At 42.3% G+C, this 18,376-nt stretch overlaps 1 protein-coding gene across 4 annotated transcripts in view; it reads left to right on the plus strand.

The window, feature by feature from the left end:
• Window positions 1–18,376, plus strand: part of LOC120448092 — a 47,749-nt gene that overhangs the window by 13,748 nt on the left and 15,625 nt on the right. For all 4 annotated transcript variants that reach the window (XM_039629891.2, XM_039629892.2, XM_039629890.2 and 1 more), the window contains exons 4-7: window positions 9,692–9,815; window positions 10,591–11,292; window positions 13,945–14,028; window positions 14,448–14,571. In XM_039629891.2, coding sequence (XP_039485825.1) covers window positions 9,692–9,815; window positions 10,591–11,292; window positions 13,945–14,028; window positions 14,448–14,571 — 1,034 coding nt within the window. The remainder of the gene's footprint in view (window positions 1–9,691; window positions 9,816–10,590; window positions 11,293–13,944; window positions 14,029–14,447; window positions 14,572–18,376) is intronic.

The following is an 18,376-nucleotide window of genomic DNA, read 5'->3' on the forward strand; positions in this document are numbered from 1 at the left end:
GTATTTTGTATATTTTATTTACCCTCTGCAGCCGGGCACGTTCTGTAATTTAAATCGCCTTTGTGCGCAGACGCAGCAGCGTTCTCATCTAAAGAGTGGCCCAGCCGAAGAGCAAGTACTTGATAGGGTTTTGTTTGGATTGCTTTGGCTTGGTTTTATTCTGATTTTCCCCCTTTACCGATCCGAAAGCGGAAATTGTGTATTAAGTGTTCTCGAGCAAAGGGAGCGTTGGGGTAAAGGCGTACAGTCTGCTAAACAGATTCCAGCGTAAACTCGAAATCTGCAGAGAACAAAAAGTACAGAAAGGGTGTCAGTCTTACATTTTTAAACACCAAAAGTTTGTGCATAGAAAATATGTTTTAAAAAAGGTGTTAATAAGTAAAGAGCTAGTAGTCTCATTAAAACAGAAACTAATTTCTTTTCTCTTAAGTCTGATTTATCTGTGTTAGTTTAATGGCTTTCTTTTATTGAAAAGAATGTACATATATATGGCTTTCAGATCTTTATTGATACAGAACATTTCTTGCCGTGTAATTGAGAATCTCTGAACACGGCATATCACTTAGCCAAACAGCAATTACGATTAGGAGTGCAGCGCCAAGAGTGAAAAGTCTGTGGAAAAATAGGAAAAAAGTGCCTATGAAGATGAAGTGAGTGTCTGTGCTTCCGAGTTGCATTTGAAACGGTCCATCAATCCAGCGGCCAGATCTGTGCAATAATTTGCAGAAAAGTGCTTTGAACTGTGTTGAACACAACATGATCGGCATTTGTTAGCGATAATGAATTGAACATTTCTGAAAACATGTTTGTACATAATTTGTATGCAGGCTCTGGGGGCCGCCACTCATGGACCCAACGTTTGGTGTCCATACTCCGTAGTAGTCCATGGTCCGTTGTCCGTAGTCCGTAGTCCGAGGACCATGGCGTCTGCCATGTGTCTGGGTGTCTAAGTGTCTGAATGCCTGGATATATCTAGTATTTGTGTTGGTCTAACTAAGAGCATCTGACCAAGGCACATATGCGGTTTGTTTTTGCCCGCCCAGTGAAAGACAAACGCAGAGTTAGACGGAGGGGAAAATGTGCAAAGTGTAAAGTGCATATTTATGGCTTGCATAAAATAACTTGTAAAATTCACTCACTCCGTCTGTTTGTCTCTGCGGATTTTGCTGTGTGAAGACACACATATGTATGTGTACATTCGCCATTCGAACACGTGTTGTTGGAACCGACTCTCTATAAACATATATAAATATATATATAGGCACACGATCGCCGAGGAAGTCGCTGTTCAGGATATGGATGATATGTGACTGGACTCGCCAATGAGCAAACATTCGAAATAAAATATCCGCTATGGCTATATTATGCTGCAAAATATGCACATTACTTTGACAGAAATATGTGGCATGACGTTAAGATAACGTTTGACGGGTCAATGAGCTCAGTTCCCCGGGACTTGAAGAACCGATTCTCGAGCAAGTCTCATCATACAGATATGTTTATTGCGGTTATCCTGAGCGTTTTATAAAATTAGCCATAACAAATAAACAATCAAAAGATCAGTAAGCTTTTTTTTCACAAAAAAATAATAATTACTTCTAGTATTTTATGCCACTTTCAACTAAATACTCCTCTGGGTGGCTTTAAATGAGATATGTTTTCACTACAGAAACTACTTTTTGTATAAATTTCTCGGTATGTCTGGCAATACATGTACTGCCTGTAAAAAATTCAAACAATCTGCAGTGTAATGTTAACAATTATTCAGCCGGACAACTTCGTAGCTACACATTTGCCACTTCATTATAAAATACTTAGTCATAAATGCTGTCGCCCCGAAGAAAACAAACCCATATGCCTCGTCCCTCTGAATTCCGCCATTGGAAATGCAGCAGATTGAGTTACAAGACGCGTGTGCACTATGCGATCCACAGGTCTTTAGAGATAAAGTTCGGTGCATCTACTTCACACAGAAAGAAAATATATAATTAAACCCTATTTAACTACCAAGCACTAAAAACTATTTGAAAGGTTTCCATTATGAAGTTAATCAAGTAAATTACTTTGAATATTCATAATCAATTCTTTAAATACTTCAGATTACTTAGTATTCTTTTTAGTACCATTTTTATACTATACTTATTATATATTATATTATATATCAAAAGAAATATCTGCGCATCTCCAGACTTTTGTATCCGAGCGCAGCTGGCAATAGATACGAATGCATCCAGAAGATAGCCTTGAATAATTCAAGCGCGTGTGACTCGCTTAGTAATTAACCCAGCACAAAAGCCGCAGGCCAGCGATGAGTCGCGGTTTGGCTTGGCTTGGCTTGGTTTTGCTTGGGATTGGGATTGGGATTGGGATAGGGATTGCGATTGGGCTGGGAGCCATATATAGGGGTGGGGAATGGAGGAGGAGGAGCAGTATGGGGCAGGCACGTCAAGTGGCAGACACCGAATCCGAATCCGCGGCGCTCACAGAAACACTCATGCATATATGGATACTTTTGTTCCTTTATGTTTTTTTTTGTGTATCGCTGTCTTCTGTCTTCTGTCTGCCGTTTGCTTATTTGTTTGCCTTCAGCTTTGTCTTTGTGTCATCATCGCCATCGTGATTATCCTCATTATGAGCATGTCTCTATTGCTCAGTGTGTGTGCGTGGAGGTGAACGCTTCCTGCAATGCCAACAGGTAGACCAAGACAAAGGCGTCCCAGCCATCCATCCATCCATCCATCCAGTGCCCGATCCCCATTTCAGACCCATTCCCATTGCCAACCCCGATTCCCACCTCCCCATTCCCAATCCTCTGGCCAGACGTGAACGTAGTCGGTGGGAATCGGCTGCTTCAAATGCCAGAAACGCTCCGGGCAAAGCAAATAGTTACCTATAAATTGTTCAGCGAACAAACGAAGCCGTCAAATCGTCCCATGAATGACTGACAAGCCCTAGCGACAATTGTGCCCAGTTGGCCACAAAGTGCTCCAACTGCAACGGCCAAAAACAGCCAAGCAGCCAAAGAGCCACGACCACGACAACGACACGCTCTAATAAATGGTTCAATAATAAATTACCTCCCGGTTCAGGTTCACCTCCAGGATTTGTTTCGGCATCACGTTATTTGGGCATTTGTCAAGTTCAAGCGTAACTCTTTGTTTACACTAGTCAACAGGGCTCTAAAAACTTGCCAATCAGATATCTTATAACTATCAATGTGTACTTCATTGCTAAACACTTTAAACTAAATTAGAAAGTCTGCTAAGATTCTTAGGTACAGGTCAATGATGGTTTTCCCTTTTACTACTTAATAGGGCTATTAAAGATAGCTGACCGAACCTAAAAAGCTGCAAAATTCCATCCACTTCTTGCCGATATGCCCCATATGGATACACATACCGCTGCGGAAATACTCAAAGTTTATGGCTGTTTTTTTCTTTTATAGCTCCCTTGTTCCGTGCAGGAGCTATGATAATCCCCTCGTTGGTTACATAGTGTTAGCGACACCTTGCCCGAGGGCCTCCGTTGTGAGTAGGATGTCAGATCGCGCCACCTTCGTGATTTGTGGCTTTGGGGCACATGTGCAACAAAGGCAACAGCAGCAGCGACTGCAGCAACATCAACTCGGTGGTCCCCCAAACTCCTGGTCAAATGTCCGTTTGTCCATTTGTCCATTTGTCCATCGTCTGGCTTTTGGCCGCCGGATTAGCATTGAAATTGACTTCGTGCTGTGCTCATTAAAATTTTACGTGCATAAAGTTTATTTCGATTTGTTGCGCCGTGTTGCTTTGTCGCTGCAGTTGTCCTTAGTTCGTTGAGTTTTCCAACTGCTTCCAAGGAATTACATTTCGTGGTCGCAACTTAGAATATTTCCCAGAATTTCTCCTCCAAAAAAAAAAAAGGAAAAACAATCAGAGAAACAAATATTTCTGCTACCCGTTTTGTACTTCCTTATTGGCTAATACGATTTCTGTTTGAGAGCAGAACATTGAATCCCTTTTTGAATTGCGAAACGATGGTTGAGATTCTATCGGGCCTAAAGCTTATTGGTGTTTTTTAATGCGTTTTCTGCCCGTCTGGGTTGCATTAACAAGTTTACGGCCGTTTTGGAATTGATGTGGCTAACAACTTTTTCAATTACCCAGTCCAAGTCCAAGTCGAAGTCCAAGTCCAAGTCCAACTAACCATCCAAACTGCTGGAAAAGCAGTTGAGCAAACACAGACAACAGAGCTTCGCTCAGATCAGATCGTCATCATTGTTGCGGAGCCTTAACTTCTTTCCCGGTCGTTTTGGTTATTATGCCATAAAAACTCGTTTTCAGCTGATTTAGCCGAAGTTCATGATCAGCTGTGAACTGAAAGTGGTTGATTGGAGCAGTGAGCAGCCTCCTCTGTCCAGAAGAACCTCTGTGCTCGTACCGGTTTTTGCAGTTACTTGGTTACTTGTTACTCGTGCCCCCCTCCCGTCAATTGGACTCGTAATTGAGAGAGTCTTGTGCTGATGTAACAGCAACTTGCAACGGCCAAGCAGCAACTTGCAACACAGTACTGTGCCTGCCTGCCCCAGCATCTTGCCTTTGAAGTTGCCACGAAATCTTTGTTGTCCCTCCAAGCCCTCCAAGCCATAACCCATAACTGTGACAGCAGATCCGATGCGATACGATTCGATTCGATCCCATTTCCATTCCCATACTGATTCCAATTTCAACACCCCATCGAGGGCCAATGTAAGCAGCAACTTCCTGCATCCACAGACGATTCGAAATTCGCTGCACCGATCGTTGCACCGAAATGCAAACAAACACAACAAATTTGCAGATACTGTAACACTCAGTGGGGCAGTGTGGGGCTTCCAAGAACACCAGAGCTGCCGTGGCATTCCGACCGTGCAGCTACCATGACAGCCTAGACCTGATCTATTTTCGTCTCACTCCCGGTGCCATCTCCCATCTGCATTGCGAAAAATGTGCCCCACACAAGCACGGTGCACATATGAAGCACTTTAAGAAATGAAGATCTTTCATAGCTACACCAAAATACTAAGCAAACAATTTGCAGACCATTTAAAAGTTGGCTTGCAATTTGTCGCTTACCTACCAATTGATATCTGTAATAAGTCTTCAACTGAATTTATAACTAAATAAATTGTTTTAGAACAAGTATATATCTTTTTTTCTCCGTGTTATTATATATTTATAAGTATATAGCGGTTCTTCTCCGCCCCCGCCTCGCACATACACAGAAAATGGGGGAGCAGAAACAATTTGTAGGTGTGGCCGGAGTGATCCGAATCAAATGTGGCATCTACAGGGACGTGGTCATGGATGTGTTCATGGATGTGTGGTGCATTGTGGATTCAACTGCAAATGTTGGTGGTGCCAATGACGTTCCGTTGATGGCCATTTCGAGCCAGATCAAGCGGAAATGTGACGTTGACGGCAATAAATACAAAGTGAATCGCTCTGTTATTGCAAGAGTTCAAAGCTTGCTGAAAAGTTTCGAACAAAAATTAGAGTGGGAGTGAGTGCAAAATAACACGCCTATTAATAGATAATGAAGAATATTGGGCATGGTAATTGATACACAGGAAACATGTGGAGTAGGAAATCAATTGGAGCAGCCAAATAGGAAATAGCGAAAATAGCCAGCTATTCTATTCAAAAAAAGATCAATGAATTTAATGGTTTTCAAGCAGCAAATCGAAAAACTTTGAACGTAAACATGCGTTGCTTTTCAGGTTTTTACTTTAAAGCTACTACTTTATGCTTAAATTATGAAATTAGCCAAATAATAAGATTCGATTTCTAAACTTCACTTGTGTTTAGCACATGCAACTTTATTGTCATATTTATAGCTCTATTTATTTGCAATATTTCATGGTATAAGTAATTCGAAAAATCAATTGGTATTAAGTACGCAAATTACTTTTTTAACTGCTTTAGCCAGTGATTTATGGCACATTTATTTTCTCGCAAAGAAAGTTTATTTATCGCCATTAATAACTCAATTTTCTGCAATGTTCCTCGCAACAAAGAAGTGTGTTATTTAATTTTCAAGCAATTTTTCGCTCACTGATTAAATTCCGCCTCTTTGGTCAGCGGTAAATTACAAAATAAATAACAAACAGCCACATATCAATTGTTAGCCATCAAACAAAATGTGGCCAAAAGTAACGGAATCACCAGCCAAAATCAGACATTGGACATCCACCCAAAATAAAAATGGTTACATAGAAAAAAAACCCGAGGCCGTTGCTTACACATCATAATTATCGATTGCTGTCGGCGCTTTTGACCAGGTGTGGCCCTTTTTTACCCAACAAATTAAGTATTTCTCGAGCTGAGAAATTAAAAACTATATATAGATATATAGATATGTGAAGCCAAAAATTGGCAATAAACGAAACTTGAGCCCCAGCAGCGCACATTTTTTTTGCCTACAATTTGTTGAGAAAACAAGCCAAGTGCATGTGAATGTGTCGATTTATTCCATTTTATGTTATTTTTGTGCAGCGCCCTGTGCTCCTTTGCATGCGTAATGTTGTCGGCACCGATGGTGGTCCCATGATTCTTTCCATATCCAAAAGCGGAGTCCAAAATCCAAATCCGTGTACGACTGCACCCGCATTGAATAATTGCCATAGGCTGGGCGCCACACGCCGGGACATGGCCATTCATACTCGGTTTCCTTCGCCACACACCATTCACATATCCCCATATACACGTATATATACATATAAATATTCAGATACAGATATGTTTATATCTGCATATATGCTAATGCCGGGCCATGTCGGCTTGATTACTCATAAATACGGCCCGTCGAACTTCGCGGACTTCGCCGCCTGTTGATGGGTTTTGTTTCATTCCGTTTCGTTTTCTGCGGCTGCCGGTCGGTAATTTAGTTTTCAACATCAAAGGCGTGGGAATGTGGCAAAAAATACAACAAAATATATATATAAAAAAAAAATTAACAACAAACCATGATGGAATGATATATGCTCTGATCCGGGCAAGGATTCAGACAAATCCTCGACAAAATCTACCCGCAGATTTATGGCATTCAGCCACTCGAAAGCCAAAAGCCGCCAATGGAACGGAAATTTGTCGCCCCTCAACAAATTGAAAACGACCCAAGCTGAAGAACAAAAAAGATACTTTTGGATCTTTGTGGTGAAATACCCTTTGCTTTGTTCTTTTTTGTGCCTACAATTCTCAATTCTGGGAAGAGAAACCAAACCACTAAATTTATGGAATATTTTTAGGGGAAGTAGTTTTGTTCTAGCTCAGCTCAGTCCATTAACCATTTATTGGCCTTCAAGACGTAGAGTTCTTTTAAGAAGTTATGAAACTAGTTCTAAAATTAGATTATTAATATTAATAAAAAAAAAAGTGTTAGTTTAAGGACTTAAGCTGATTTATTCGAGAAATTAAGCTTCAAAATGAGGCTTATTCTACTTTAAGAATACTGAGTTACGACAAATTTACCTAACTCGACCACTTGCTGTCCTTCAAAGTAATTCATGACTTGCCTTTGGACATTAAACTGAACATTGTTTGATGGAGGGTTGGTTTAACGTTCAGTGTAGGCGACACCATCGAACACAAACGACAACTAAAACTAACAAAGAATATAGCCACATCGACGACAATGACAAGCGGCGTCCGAGCGACGCGCGCATTTGGGTCAATGACGACGAAACTGAAACGCTTCCAATGATTTAGAACCCCCTCGGATTGGATTGGATTGGCTTGGATCCGATCGGAACAGATCGGATCTGAGATGGAGATGGGGTAGGCACCGGCACCGCCACCGCCACCGCCAATGGAACATGGTACTTGGCATGGAGCTGGGTCTGGGAGCAATCATGCAGAAAATGTTACGAAAATCATTATTTTAGCATGTGGCGACAGGGGCTTATACAACGATACCTCCCTGAAACACACAGAAACAAAAAAGGAAGATTTTTCTATATGAAATGCAAAAACTTGACCTGCAAAAAATTTACCTTAACTATGAGTTTTAAAATAAAGTGCTTAAGAATATCATGTACCAGAAACCTATACAATTAAATTAGAGGGAGCAAAGCCAAAAGGAGTTAGTTATGAAATATATGCAAATTTTGTCTCAGTGCAGGTCCGAAATATCAGACAGAGGGGGACGGCAAGTGGTGCGAGGGAGATGGCTTTCGAGCGGAGGAAGTGGTTGCGTTGTTGTCGTTGTGTGGTTCGGTTGATCGGCGATGATCATTTTGTTCAATCGATTGTAAACGATGCGTTGCGATCGTTGCTGCGGCTTTGATCAAATGACAAAATTGATCATTTTCTGTTTGAATGGATTTCGATCGGGGACCCTCTTTAGGCCCCTCAAACCCCTACAAGCCACGAATGCCTCCTCTCGAGCGACAACAATTGATTTATGTACGCGTCTCTCTCTTTTTTCCTCGCTATTTCTTTCTCTTTCGCTCCTAACTGGGTGGCATGTGCAATAAAAAAAAAAAAAAACAAAACAGCCATCGCTTTGTTACCAATAAAATATCCAAGTTTTTGTGTTGAGTCAAAAGGCGCTATAAATCAAGGCAGTGCGCACCTTTTTTCCCCCGTCTGATTTTCCAAAAAAGCGAAACGAAAACAAGACAAAAATCAAATGTTGAAAAAAAGCTGAGCAACTGGCAAATTAGCAACAATGCGAAGAAACATTTTCGCATTGTAACAATTAATAGCTGACCAAAAGGATCGGGCTTTAATTCGCGTCTCTAGCAGCTCTCTCTCCTTTAGTTTTTGGTTTTGATATTTGATTTTTTAGTTTTTCTAGCTTTATGCAGTCGCGGGTCTCGAATTCGATTTCACATTCCCGTAGGGGTGAAATCTGCGTTGGGCTTTCTGCTTTTCAGTGTTTTCAGTTTTGGCACAAACGCTGAGGGTAATAACCAAAAATTAGCAAAAATTGCCAAAAGTTTGACTTGCATGATTTATCTATAATTTTCCATCGCCATCGCCAGGCGGTGCCCGTTTTCCGTTTTTTTTTTTGTTTCGTGGGCTTTTCGGGAATACACACAAAGAAAAATATTATCCTATTAATATTAATAATATTCTTGGTACTCTTATTTCAACTTTGTAACCCTTGAAGTTTAAATGGACGGAACTCTTATAACTTAAGCTGGTTATTATAGATAGCCAACTGAATAAAGCTCTGGCTCATTTTTCGTTTTACAAGGAAACTATTCATATCTCCCAAGCCTGTGGTTAATAAGTAGTTATAGATATCTGCATTGCTCTTTTTCCTGTGCACCTTTGGTACTGGGGCGGCCAAAAGTTGCCACACTCGCCATCTCCGATATGGCCAACTGGCGGACAAACATGGGGGAGACCTCGAACATTCAGGCCTCCAAATATCCAAATATCCCAGCTCTGATGTCTGACGTCGGACAGTCTGGGCCATTTTTAATGCGCTTTCCAGGCATTCAGCCTCGGCTTTTTGGTTTTGCTATTTGGTCTTAGAGTTTTGGTGGCTGCTATGGCTTTGGTTTCTTTATCGTTTTCGGTTTCCTTTCCGCAGCTTAACACTTGCGGGTGTTGTGGCCTGCACAATTTCTGCCCGAACATGTAATCGTGGTAATAATAAAAATTTGCAAATGATTTCGTTACTCAATCTGCAATCAGGCACTTATACCGCTTATCGTCTCTTGCAGTCCTGGTTATGGCATCCCGGCTGGCCTTTGGCAACATCCAATGGAGCTCTGGTCTTGCAGCTGAGCGACGCTGAGATCGCGCACGCACTTCGTCCGGCGGAGCTCTATCTCTGCATCAAATTGGGTAAGTGGGTCGACCGGGATCGGGATCGGGATCGGGATCGAAGTGGTCTGGCCCTTCTTATAGCTATGATTATGGCAGGCACACGAGTCCGCAACCCCCAATCAAAATAATCGATCACTTACGACCGTCTAGGGCTTGCTTGTGCAATTTTAAAGGTCTAGAATGGAAGCATGGGAAGGAGAATAGTGAAGTAAGCTGGCTTTCTAGGTACTTATTTTAATACAGTTTATGAAGTCTTCCAATTAAGTCAGACGGGTTTAATGATTAAGTTCAATGTGTTTGTCTTACGATTGACAAAGTTTAGTAGGCAATGCTTAAGAGTAAAGCTTTAATGGTGTCTAGCCAAATCTTCAAGAAACTGTTTTACTTTGAAACATTATAATTTTCTTACGCCTACCAAACGCCCTATAAACTAGCTGAAAACATAGTCATAAAATTATTTGAGTGTTATTTTTTTATTACTGCATTGGACACCATATAGCATATGTATGTTTATGACTAATAACTTTTTACGACTTGACCCCTACAATAAAAATCAATTGCAACACAATTGACCTTTTACAGATATTATTAAAGTATTTGCAATAAATTTTATTAAATTTTGATGTGCATAAACTTAAATGAATTTGATATAAGCGAACATTTAAGTACAAGTTCAGTAATTGGTATAAAATACGAATTGGGCTAAGCTAAATGAATTGATATTATCTCTATGTGATTGAAAAGCATCAACATAAGTCGGAACTTCCTTCAATAAACCATTTTTCTCTTACAGAATCTTCAGCAGAAGGAGACGCGGATTGCAAAGCGCGGCTCTATGCTGTTTGGCGCTCGTCCCGCAAGGAGGAGAGCGTCCAGAGCCACTGCATCGACCACGAGAATCCCGGCGAGTTGCCCCTGAGCGTGCTCCAGCTGGAAATGTCCACGGCAGCGGCGGCACTGATGGCATCGGATTGCGGTGAGCTGCCGCAACTGCTGCAGAATCTGCTGGTGAGCGTGGAGCGCAGCATCGAGCGCGTTTCGCTCAATGAACTGCAGATGCCGATGCATCATGACCGCGGGGAGGATTCTCTGGATGAGGCCAACAATAATGGATGCAACAATAACCTGTTGGGATCACCAAAGTGCGCGTTGCGACGCAGCGATTTGATTACCAAAAACAAGCTGTTCAACAGCCGTTACATGCTCAGGCGTTTGACCAATCGCCAGGACAGCATGAACTCCACCTCGTCGGGCAACAGTAATGTGAGCGACAGGAGCAGCAGCTCCAGTTCTAGCTCAAGTTCCAGTGCCGGCGAGGAGCTCCTGACCAGCCACTCGGAGGCCAAAATGAGGAGCAACAGCGGTGGTAATGAGGCAAGTGGTGCCTCCACCTCGCCGGCATTACCACTCTTTTGTCTGGGCAACTCGTTTCCGCACATCGACAGCGATGAGGAGGCTAGCGATAGCATCGGACCGGGGAAACACCACACTCTAGGTAAGCACTAGCACTAGCACCAGCACCAGTACCACGCTGCGTATACGTAATATCGCATTACGCATGCGCACCGATAGCCGCAGGACACTTAAATTACTCCGATATCGGTAGGCATTTTGTTGCGCTATTAATGCACTGCAAAAAGTAATAGTAGAAAATCTACTAAAAAGGAAAACCCTGAAGATCGTTTCTCTATTTGCTTATAATAAATCCAATGAAAGTTATTTTTTAAACTATGTAATTTGATTATTTTTCTGAGTGTACCTGCAACAGTTGCAACAGTTGCAACAGAGCGACCAGTTCGTGGCTCGCTTATCGCAAATGCTGGGCGTGATTTGTCTTATTTGTTTTAGCTCCGTGGCCTGCATCGTATGCAAATCTGTGAGCCCGAACTATTCAATTAAACGCCCCGCAGCCAAAAGTCGGTTAAACCCAAACTGGAGTCAAATTTGCGTTCATTTCGAACGGCGCTTTGAAGTCGATTTGTTTTATTTTTCCTTTTTGGGGGTGGGGTTTAATCGAACGCTTAGATAGCGTTTAGTTTTTGGCGCTAATTTGATATATTTGCTGTTCATAAATGTTGCCCGATATTTAAATCAATTAATGGCCAAAGATTGCCCAAAGATTATGGTAGTTTGCTGCCCTGAATTCTAGCGAAAGTATGAGAGAGTGAAATTGTAGCCAAAATGTATTTGGCATCTTTGCTATGTGGATGGATTGTGGTTTGGATCTCAAGCATCACATCCGACTTTTGTCTTTGCCAAGCCACTTGATTAATTAACAGCTTACCGAAAACTTAATACCATGAGAACGCAATCCATTAAATGCCAAATCCATTCTCAATTAAGTTGGCAATGTTGGAAAATTGCCACTTCTACATGTACCCATTTATTTTGTGAAAAATCTTAAAAGCCGTTCTTTATTGGCGGCAAAAAATGCCCCTTCAAAATGCTCCATTGAAAGGAGGAGTAGGGAGGTGGAGAAGGTGGAGGAGGTTCGCCGGCAGCCGGTGGTTTTAGCCTTTAGCCATTAACATCGACAACCCACGGCATCCGGCGAGACGTGGTTAGCCGCAAAATATCGTTGTCTCTGTGGCAGCCACAACGGTGCAAATGCCTTTTAATTTGTCAAAGCCTAAAATATGAAAATTAAATGAGAAACCAAAGTAGTGCCAGTGCGCAGACACAGTGGTTCCAAGTAGCCAAAATATATGAGCGCAAATTATATGATTTAGAGAAGTAAAAGTATATGATAAACTCTTTACACAGGCAAAAGATTCAGAGTCAAAATTAGGAGTCATGGTACTTGATACATTCATAACAATAGCACATAAATTTCATGAATATTTTTATCTATTTGGCATTGGCACATCCCAGTAAGAACCCTATCTTCCAGGCAACTTGCCACCAAATGTAACCACTGTTCCCTGGAATGCGTTCAACTGGAGATCTGGGCTGGGTGTGGGTGCAATTTGCAAGCGGACATAAATCAGTTGGCAAGTGCGGGGGCTATTGTGGTCGGGCTATTGAATTACAATGCAGCGGGTCGCGTTCGTTTTTGGCTCTCTGCCATTGGAAAAGCGGCAACAGGTGGCCGGAGTTCACTGCGTCGTGTGCAGAATTTCCCGAGACGCTGAAATGTGCCGCATTTATCATTGGGAAATATTTGTCGCATGCGAAAGTACCCGTGGCAGAGCTGTACAATTTATGACGAACTAGTTTTTTGGGGGCAACGTAGCAGAGCAAAGGCGGTGGCGACTCCGACCACGCCCCCTTGCTAGAGATAGAGAGCTGGTGTGGGCCGTTCGGCAGCTGCAAATTAATCAAATGACATTATTATGCAAACCGTGCAGATCCTGGACCAGTTTTCAAGGTTCCGTCGAGCGTTTAAAATACAATTAACCCATATTTTCAAGCCCCCCTGACCACACTTTACACTCGTGTGAGTTTTCGCAAGTCTTTTCTGGTAACTAATTTAACATGGAGAAAAATTTAAAGCAAGTTTTAGTTTGAAAAAAAAATTTAAAAATTTTGCATTTTCGATAAGGGGTACCATCATCAAAATTTTCGAAAAATGGTCAAAAATTAGCATTTCAATGTATGTACATGGATCGATAGGGAATTTTGTTACGAATGTAACGAGGTATGGCATTCCACATTTGGACAAGTATATTTACAGCTATCGAAAAAAAACGGATTATTTTTTAACAAAAATTAAAAAAAACAATTTTTGTAAAAAATCGGATATTTTCAATCGACGTTTTCGCTATAACTTGGCAAAAAATGGCCACACAGCTAAAATAAAGACTGTTTTGTGCTGCTAATAAACATAGCAAACTATATCTATCCCTACTTTTTCGGTTTTTGAAAAAAAAAAATTTGACAAATTTTTGCATTTTTGAAAAATGGCCAAAAATTAGCATTTTAAAGTATGTACATGGATCGATAGGGAATTTTGTTACGAATTCAACGAGGTATGGCATTCCTCTTTTGGACAACTATTTTTACTGCTATCGATAAAAAACTGATTATTTTTAATCAAAAAATCGAAGAAAAAAATTTGTTGTACAAAATCGCCATAACTTGTGAATTATTTTGCATTTACTTTTATATTATATACATTTATATTTACATATATTTTTCCTCTCTGCAGAGACCTGCGAGACAGAGCTACTGCCGCCCAGCTCGATTGGCGAGCTGCCTGAAAAATTGCTGACCAGCGGCGTCTATTTACCAGGTGAGCATCCATCCGCATGCGGTGCACATAGGTGACAAACTTTCCATTTTCGCCGCTCCCCCAGTCCGAACTCAACTAATTCTAGACTTTCACTGAGCCGAAATCAACATGAAAAAAAATTTGCTTATAAATTGGAATCGCTTTTGTAACGCCCCGCCAGTCAAATTGCCGCTGGCGATTTTCCTGGTGTTATTGGCGAAAAGCGGTTGGTGGAAATGGTGGTGGTGCATAAAGTTGGCGCTTTTCAATTAATGTGCTCACGCTTTTTCGCACATTATCGAAGGCAAAGTGGCCACCCAGGGTGCACCAATTGAGACCGCGTACCAGTGCGATTTCCCACATCTCGAGATCTTTTATGGCCCATCTCTTAACTGCGTTCGCATCTCCATCTTCCATCTCAAATCTCCGTTTCTTTCCAGGCACACGCACCCTCCAAGGCGACCCACTTGTGACTGTGGACGCGGCCTGTGTGGCGTCCGCCGGCCTCAATTGCTACGAGCTGGCCACGCTGCTCCTCTACTACAGCACAATTCCCGATCGCAGGTGAGTGGGGGTTCCTATGATCTACACTGAGAACAAATTTCACAAATATCCCTCAAGAACCTGAGAGTTTGCATGCTAATAAAGTTAATACATACCCTAGAAACTTGGCAATTCAACTGTTTTAAGACTATTTAATCGTAGCATAGCAGTTTTTTCCCGTGTGCATATCTCAATTTCCATATCTGATTCTGAATTAGAATCAGCCTCATCGGTTTAGTGTCAAAGTAACGCATGGGAATGGGCTCAACGAGCAGCTGTAGGCAATCGCAGAACCAGTACGAGTACTCCATGGTACCTCCTCCTCCACCTTGAATCCCCCGGCCAGAATCAGCATCTGCAGCCGAATCAGGCATTTCAATTTGTCTGGCAATAAGTTCATAGACTCGTAGACCCGGCAGACCCGGCAGACCCGCAGACCCGTCGGCCCATCCATATTTACGAGCCGATATGCAAATGCGCCAGCCAGTCAGCCAAATGGCGCTGGGAATGAAGCGGAGCTGCATTTAAGCCTTTAAGTCGGGGGATTCTGTTCCCACTCCACCTGCACTCCTCCCCCCTTCCTTTCCTTTAGTTTCGTTACGTTTCGGCTCGAATGCATGTCAGTCAATTTGCCACTTTGGCTAAAAGGAAACATGCAGCAGCAGCAGAAAAAACAACGGCAACATCGAACAGCACTTGCATTGTGAGCCAAGAACGCTGCCTTAGAAAATAGAACAAAAGTCTGGGCTAAAAGTCGATAAACACTGTCCAGCAGGGTTGGCTATCTGCCCCACATCTTCGAGTGAAGGGGGGTTCTTGTGGAGTAAACAAATAAGGCGGGGAAAATCGGTACTCTCAATTGGGGCACACACAAAAGGGTCAAGAGCGATTGGGGATTTCAAAGGATATAAGATAAGGCTGATCGAAAGATAATGGCGTGCTACAGAGAAGCAATTCGGATTTGAATTTAATATGTTTTATGCAATTGAGATTTTTTAAAAACCCAATAGCTTGAAGACGGTAGTGATCTTTTTAAAATCTTTTACTCAAGATAGCAAATAATAAAGAGAAAGTTTATAATCCAGATGTTCTAATAGATAAAAGAAGTTTTAATAAGAACTTTAACCTAAGAAATAGCTCTCAAAATTTAAACAAAAGTTCTGCCCACACCGCGCGTTAAAAGTGTATTAACGACATGCCGTTTACAAGTTCATCGCAAAGGTCATGGGAAAGGGTCTGGGAAAACCCAGTGAACTCCCAGGGCTTTTCTCCTGCTGCTTAGTGTAAATTAGAATTCCACTCAGGCTGGCTGCCAATGTTTGTGGGGCTGCTTCCAGCGGGCACGTCTTTCTGGGGGACCGAGTGCGGCTTCCCTTTGAGGAGAGAGTGAGAGGGTGAGCGTGGGGGTGGATGGATAGAGAGGGAACGATAACTGCAGGCATATGAATGATTTTTTTTTTTTTTTTTTTTTATTTTTTTTTCCTCCCAGACAGATTCGTGACACTTTAAAATTTATGATGTGAACTTTTAGTTTTGCGCAGTGGTTGTTGCTGTTGGCGCACAAAAAGGTTCCAACTGCCACACGATTCCTAGAAATATCAGAAATCTGTGAAATCTAAATCGACAGAGGAGAGAACACTCGTACTCGTATCTGGGGGCCACTTGGAGTTGGCAGTGCGATTCCCGTTCTAGTTTTAGCCAGAGACTCACTTTGAAATCCAGCTGCATGCTGATGTTAATTGCTTCAATGCCAATTGGTAAAAACGCGGCCAAATCGTGTAGAAAAGTCTTTGACAAACATTGGCAGTGGCAGCAATAGCAATCGCAAAGCAACAGCAACAGCAGCAACAGCTGAAAACTGGCACATCTGCTGTAGCCGCCTCATCATCATCATCATTATCAGCATCTAAAACTCCACTACACTTATCCCATTCCATCCAGTTTTTTCTTTTTTTTTTGACCTGACTCATGACGAGTTGGATCTGCCAGACCATTGACATTATTTGCGTTTGTTTGCCGACATGTGTAAGGTATTCATTAGCTGCCTGTCCAATTCCGAATGTCAGCCAGATGGACGGCAAATATTAGATGTTGGCTGACTTGGCTGACTTGGCTAACTTTGGCTGACTCGACTCTTCACTTGGCTCTTTGGTCTGCGTTCAGTTTTCACCAGTGCGTCAGTGTCAACATGGCCACTTGGCTTATCCATAGCTTACATCATTTGTCTGGGCCAGAGGTCTGACCTCTACTCCAGCTCCCTGACTCCCTGACTCCATGACTCCCTGCCTATCTGACTCCAAAAAAAATTGGGGGGGGAAGCATACCCATCTACGATGCCAATCCACAACTCCCTCCATCGTGTGTGTGTGACAGCTTGCAATTAAATTTGTTTTTATGGACACCGTTTGGCGGGCTGCACTTCTCGGAATCTTCGCCTGCGAAAGGTACCCAGTTCGCCAGAGTTTTAGTATAAATATGCATGCCCGCGCATAATACGGGTATAAAAATAAAAAAAGAAAAGCTCAGGTTACACACGCTCGACCTAGGATTGTGCTCATATTTTAATGCGTCTTGCCCTACAAAATTGACGCAGAGAGCATGCGCGGCTGTTCCCAAAACCGAAATGCATTTGGATTCAGCCGAGGTTCACAATTATAATGGCCCATGACGAAGATTGAACGGGGTTACATACATACGTCTTTTGGGGTGATCCACAAAATGGGTTCACGCAAGATGAGTTCAAAGGCATGGGACGGTTTTGGCAAATGTAAAATACATATATAGAGTTACTAATGATCCCTTATGATTTTAATAACAATTTTGTTGACCAGAGAAGCTTCAATATTGGGAAACACTATATAGTAGCTTTACCAGAGTCAAATCATACAAGAGGCAATTTGATAATTATCGCATTAAAAGAGTTAAATTTAAGCTAAAGTTGTAATAAAACTGTAAAGATAAATAAGTTAATAAAACTTGAAAGAAAGCTTTCTCTATGGTTAGGGTACTATTCCCCTCAAACTGCCTTTCTCACAAAGAACTGCTTTGAGCGTGTATATGGGCCGCTTCGGAATTGAAATGCCAGGCGATCTTTATAGCTTGTGCGCACTGTGCGGCATCATTAAGTCGCGGTCTTAGACCCAAAGACTCCGCTGAAACACGCCACATCAGCGGATCTTGGATCTTGAATCTTGGCCCGTGAGCATTGCGTGCAATTTGCAACTGCAGAGCAGCGGCGAGAGCAACTGCATCTGGAAGACAACCTGGGGGTGGACTTGTGCCTGCTGCACTGCACTGCCAACTGAGAGCCATTGAGAAGCATGTGAGAAACGAGATTCTGGCCTGGCCTGGCATGCGTTTACAGTTAGCTTATCTTGGCTAGTAAAAAATTTCAAAGCAGCTGTGCAAACTTTGGCTAAAGTGTTAGGACACGGCACTTGGCTTCTGTTAATGCAATGCCCACCGGCCGCCATTAGCGGCAATTTTCAATTTTTATTTACGCTGATTAAAAGTGGCTACCAACTTGTCATAGTTACGTGACTTCGCCCCGCTGAGTTACTGAAAGGTAAAGTGCTTCATCTGGCCAAGAGTCCAAGTGCAGAGGCCGCTTATTGCCAATTAAAGTGAACTTGTTTTGGGCGTAGCCAAGTCGCTGTGTTCTGCTCCCCAAACGGACACCACCACCCAATCCGCCCAAGCATTATGCGCTGTTTTATTACCCCAACCACTTGGATCTGTGCGGCCCACATGCGAACCAGTTCACATGGTAGCCTGGGAATCAGCGGGAAAACAGAGCGATTCATTTGCGGCCAGAATCAGGCGGGCA

The sequence above is a fragment of the Drosophila santomea genome, chromosome 3L (assembly GCF_016746245.2).
Source record: "Drosophila santomea strain STO CAGO 1482 chromosome 3L, Prin_Dsan_1.1, whole genome shotgun sequence".
Classification (NCBI taxonomy): Eukaryota; Metazoa; Arthropoda; class Insecta; order Diptera; family Drosophilidae; genus Drosophila; species Drosophila santomea.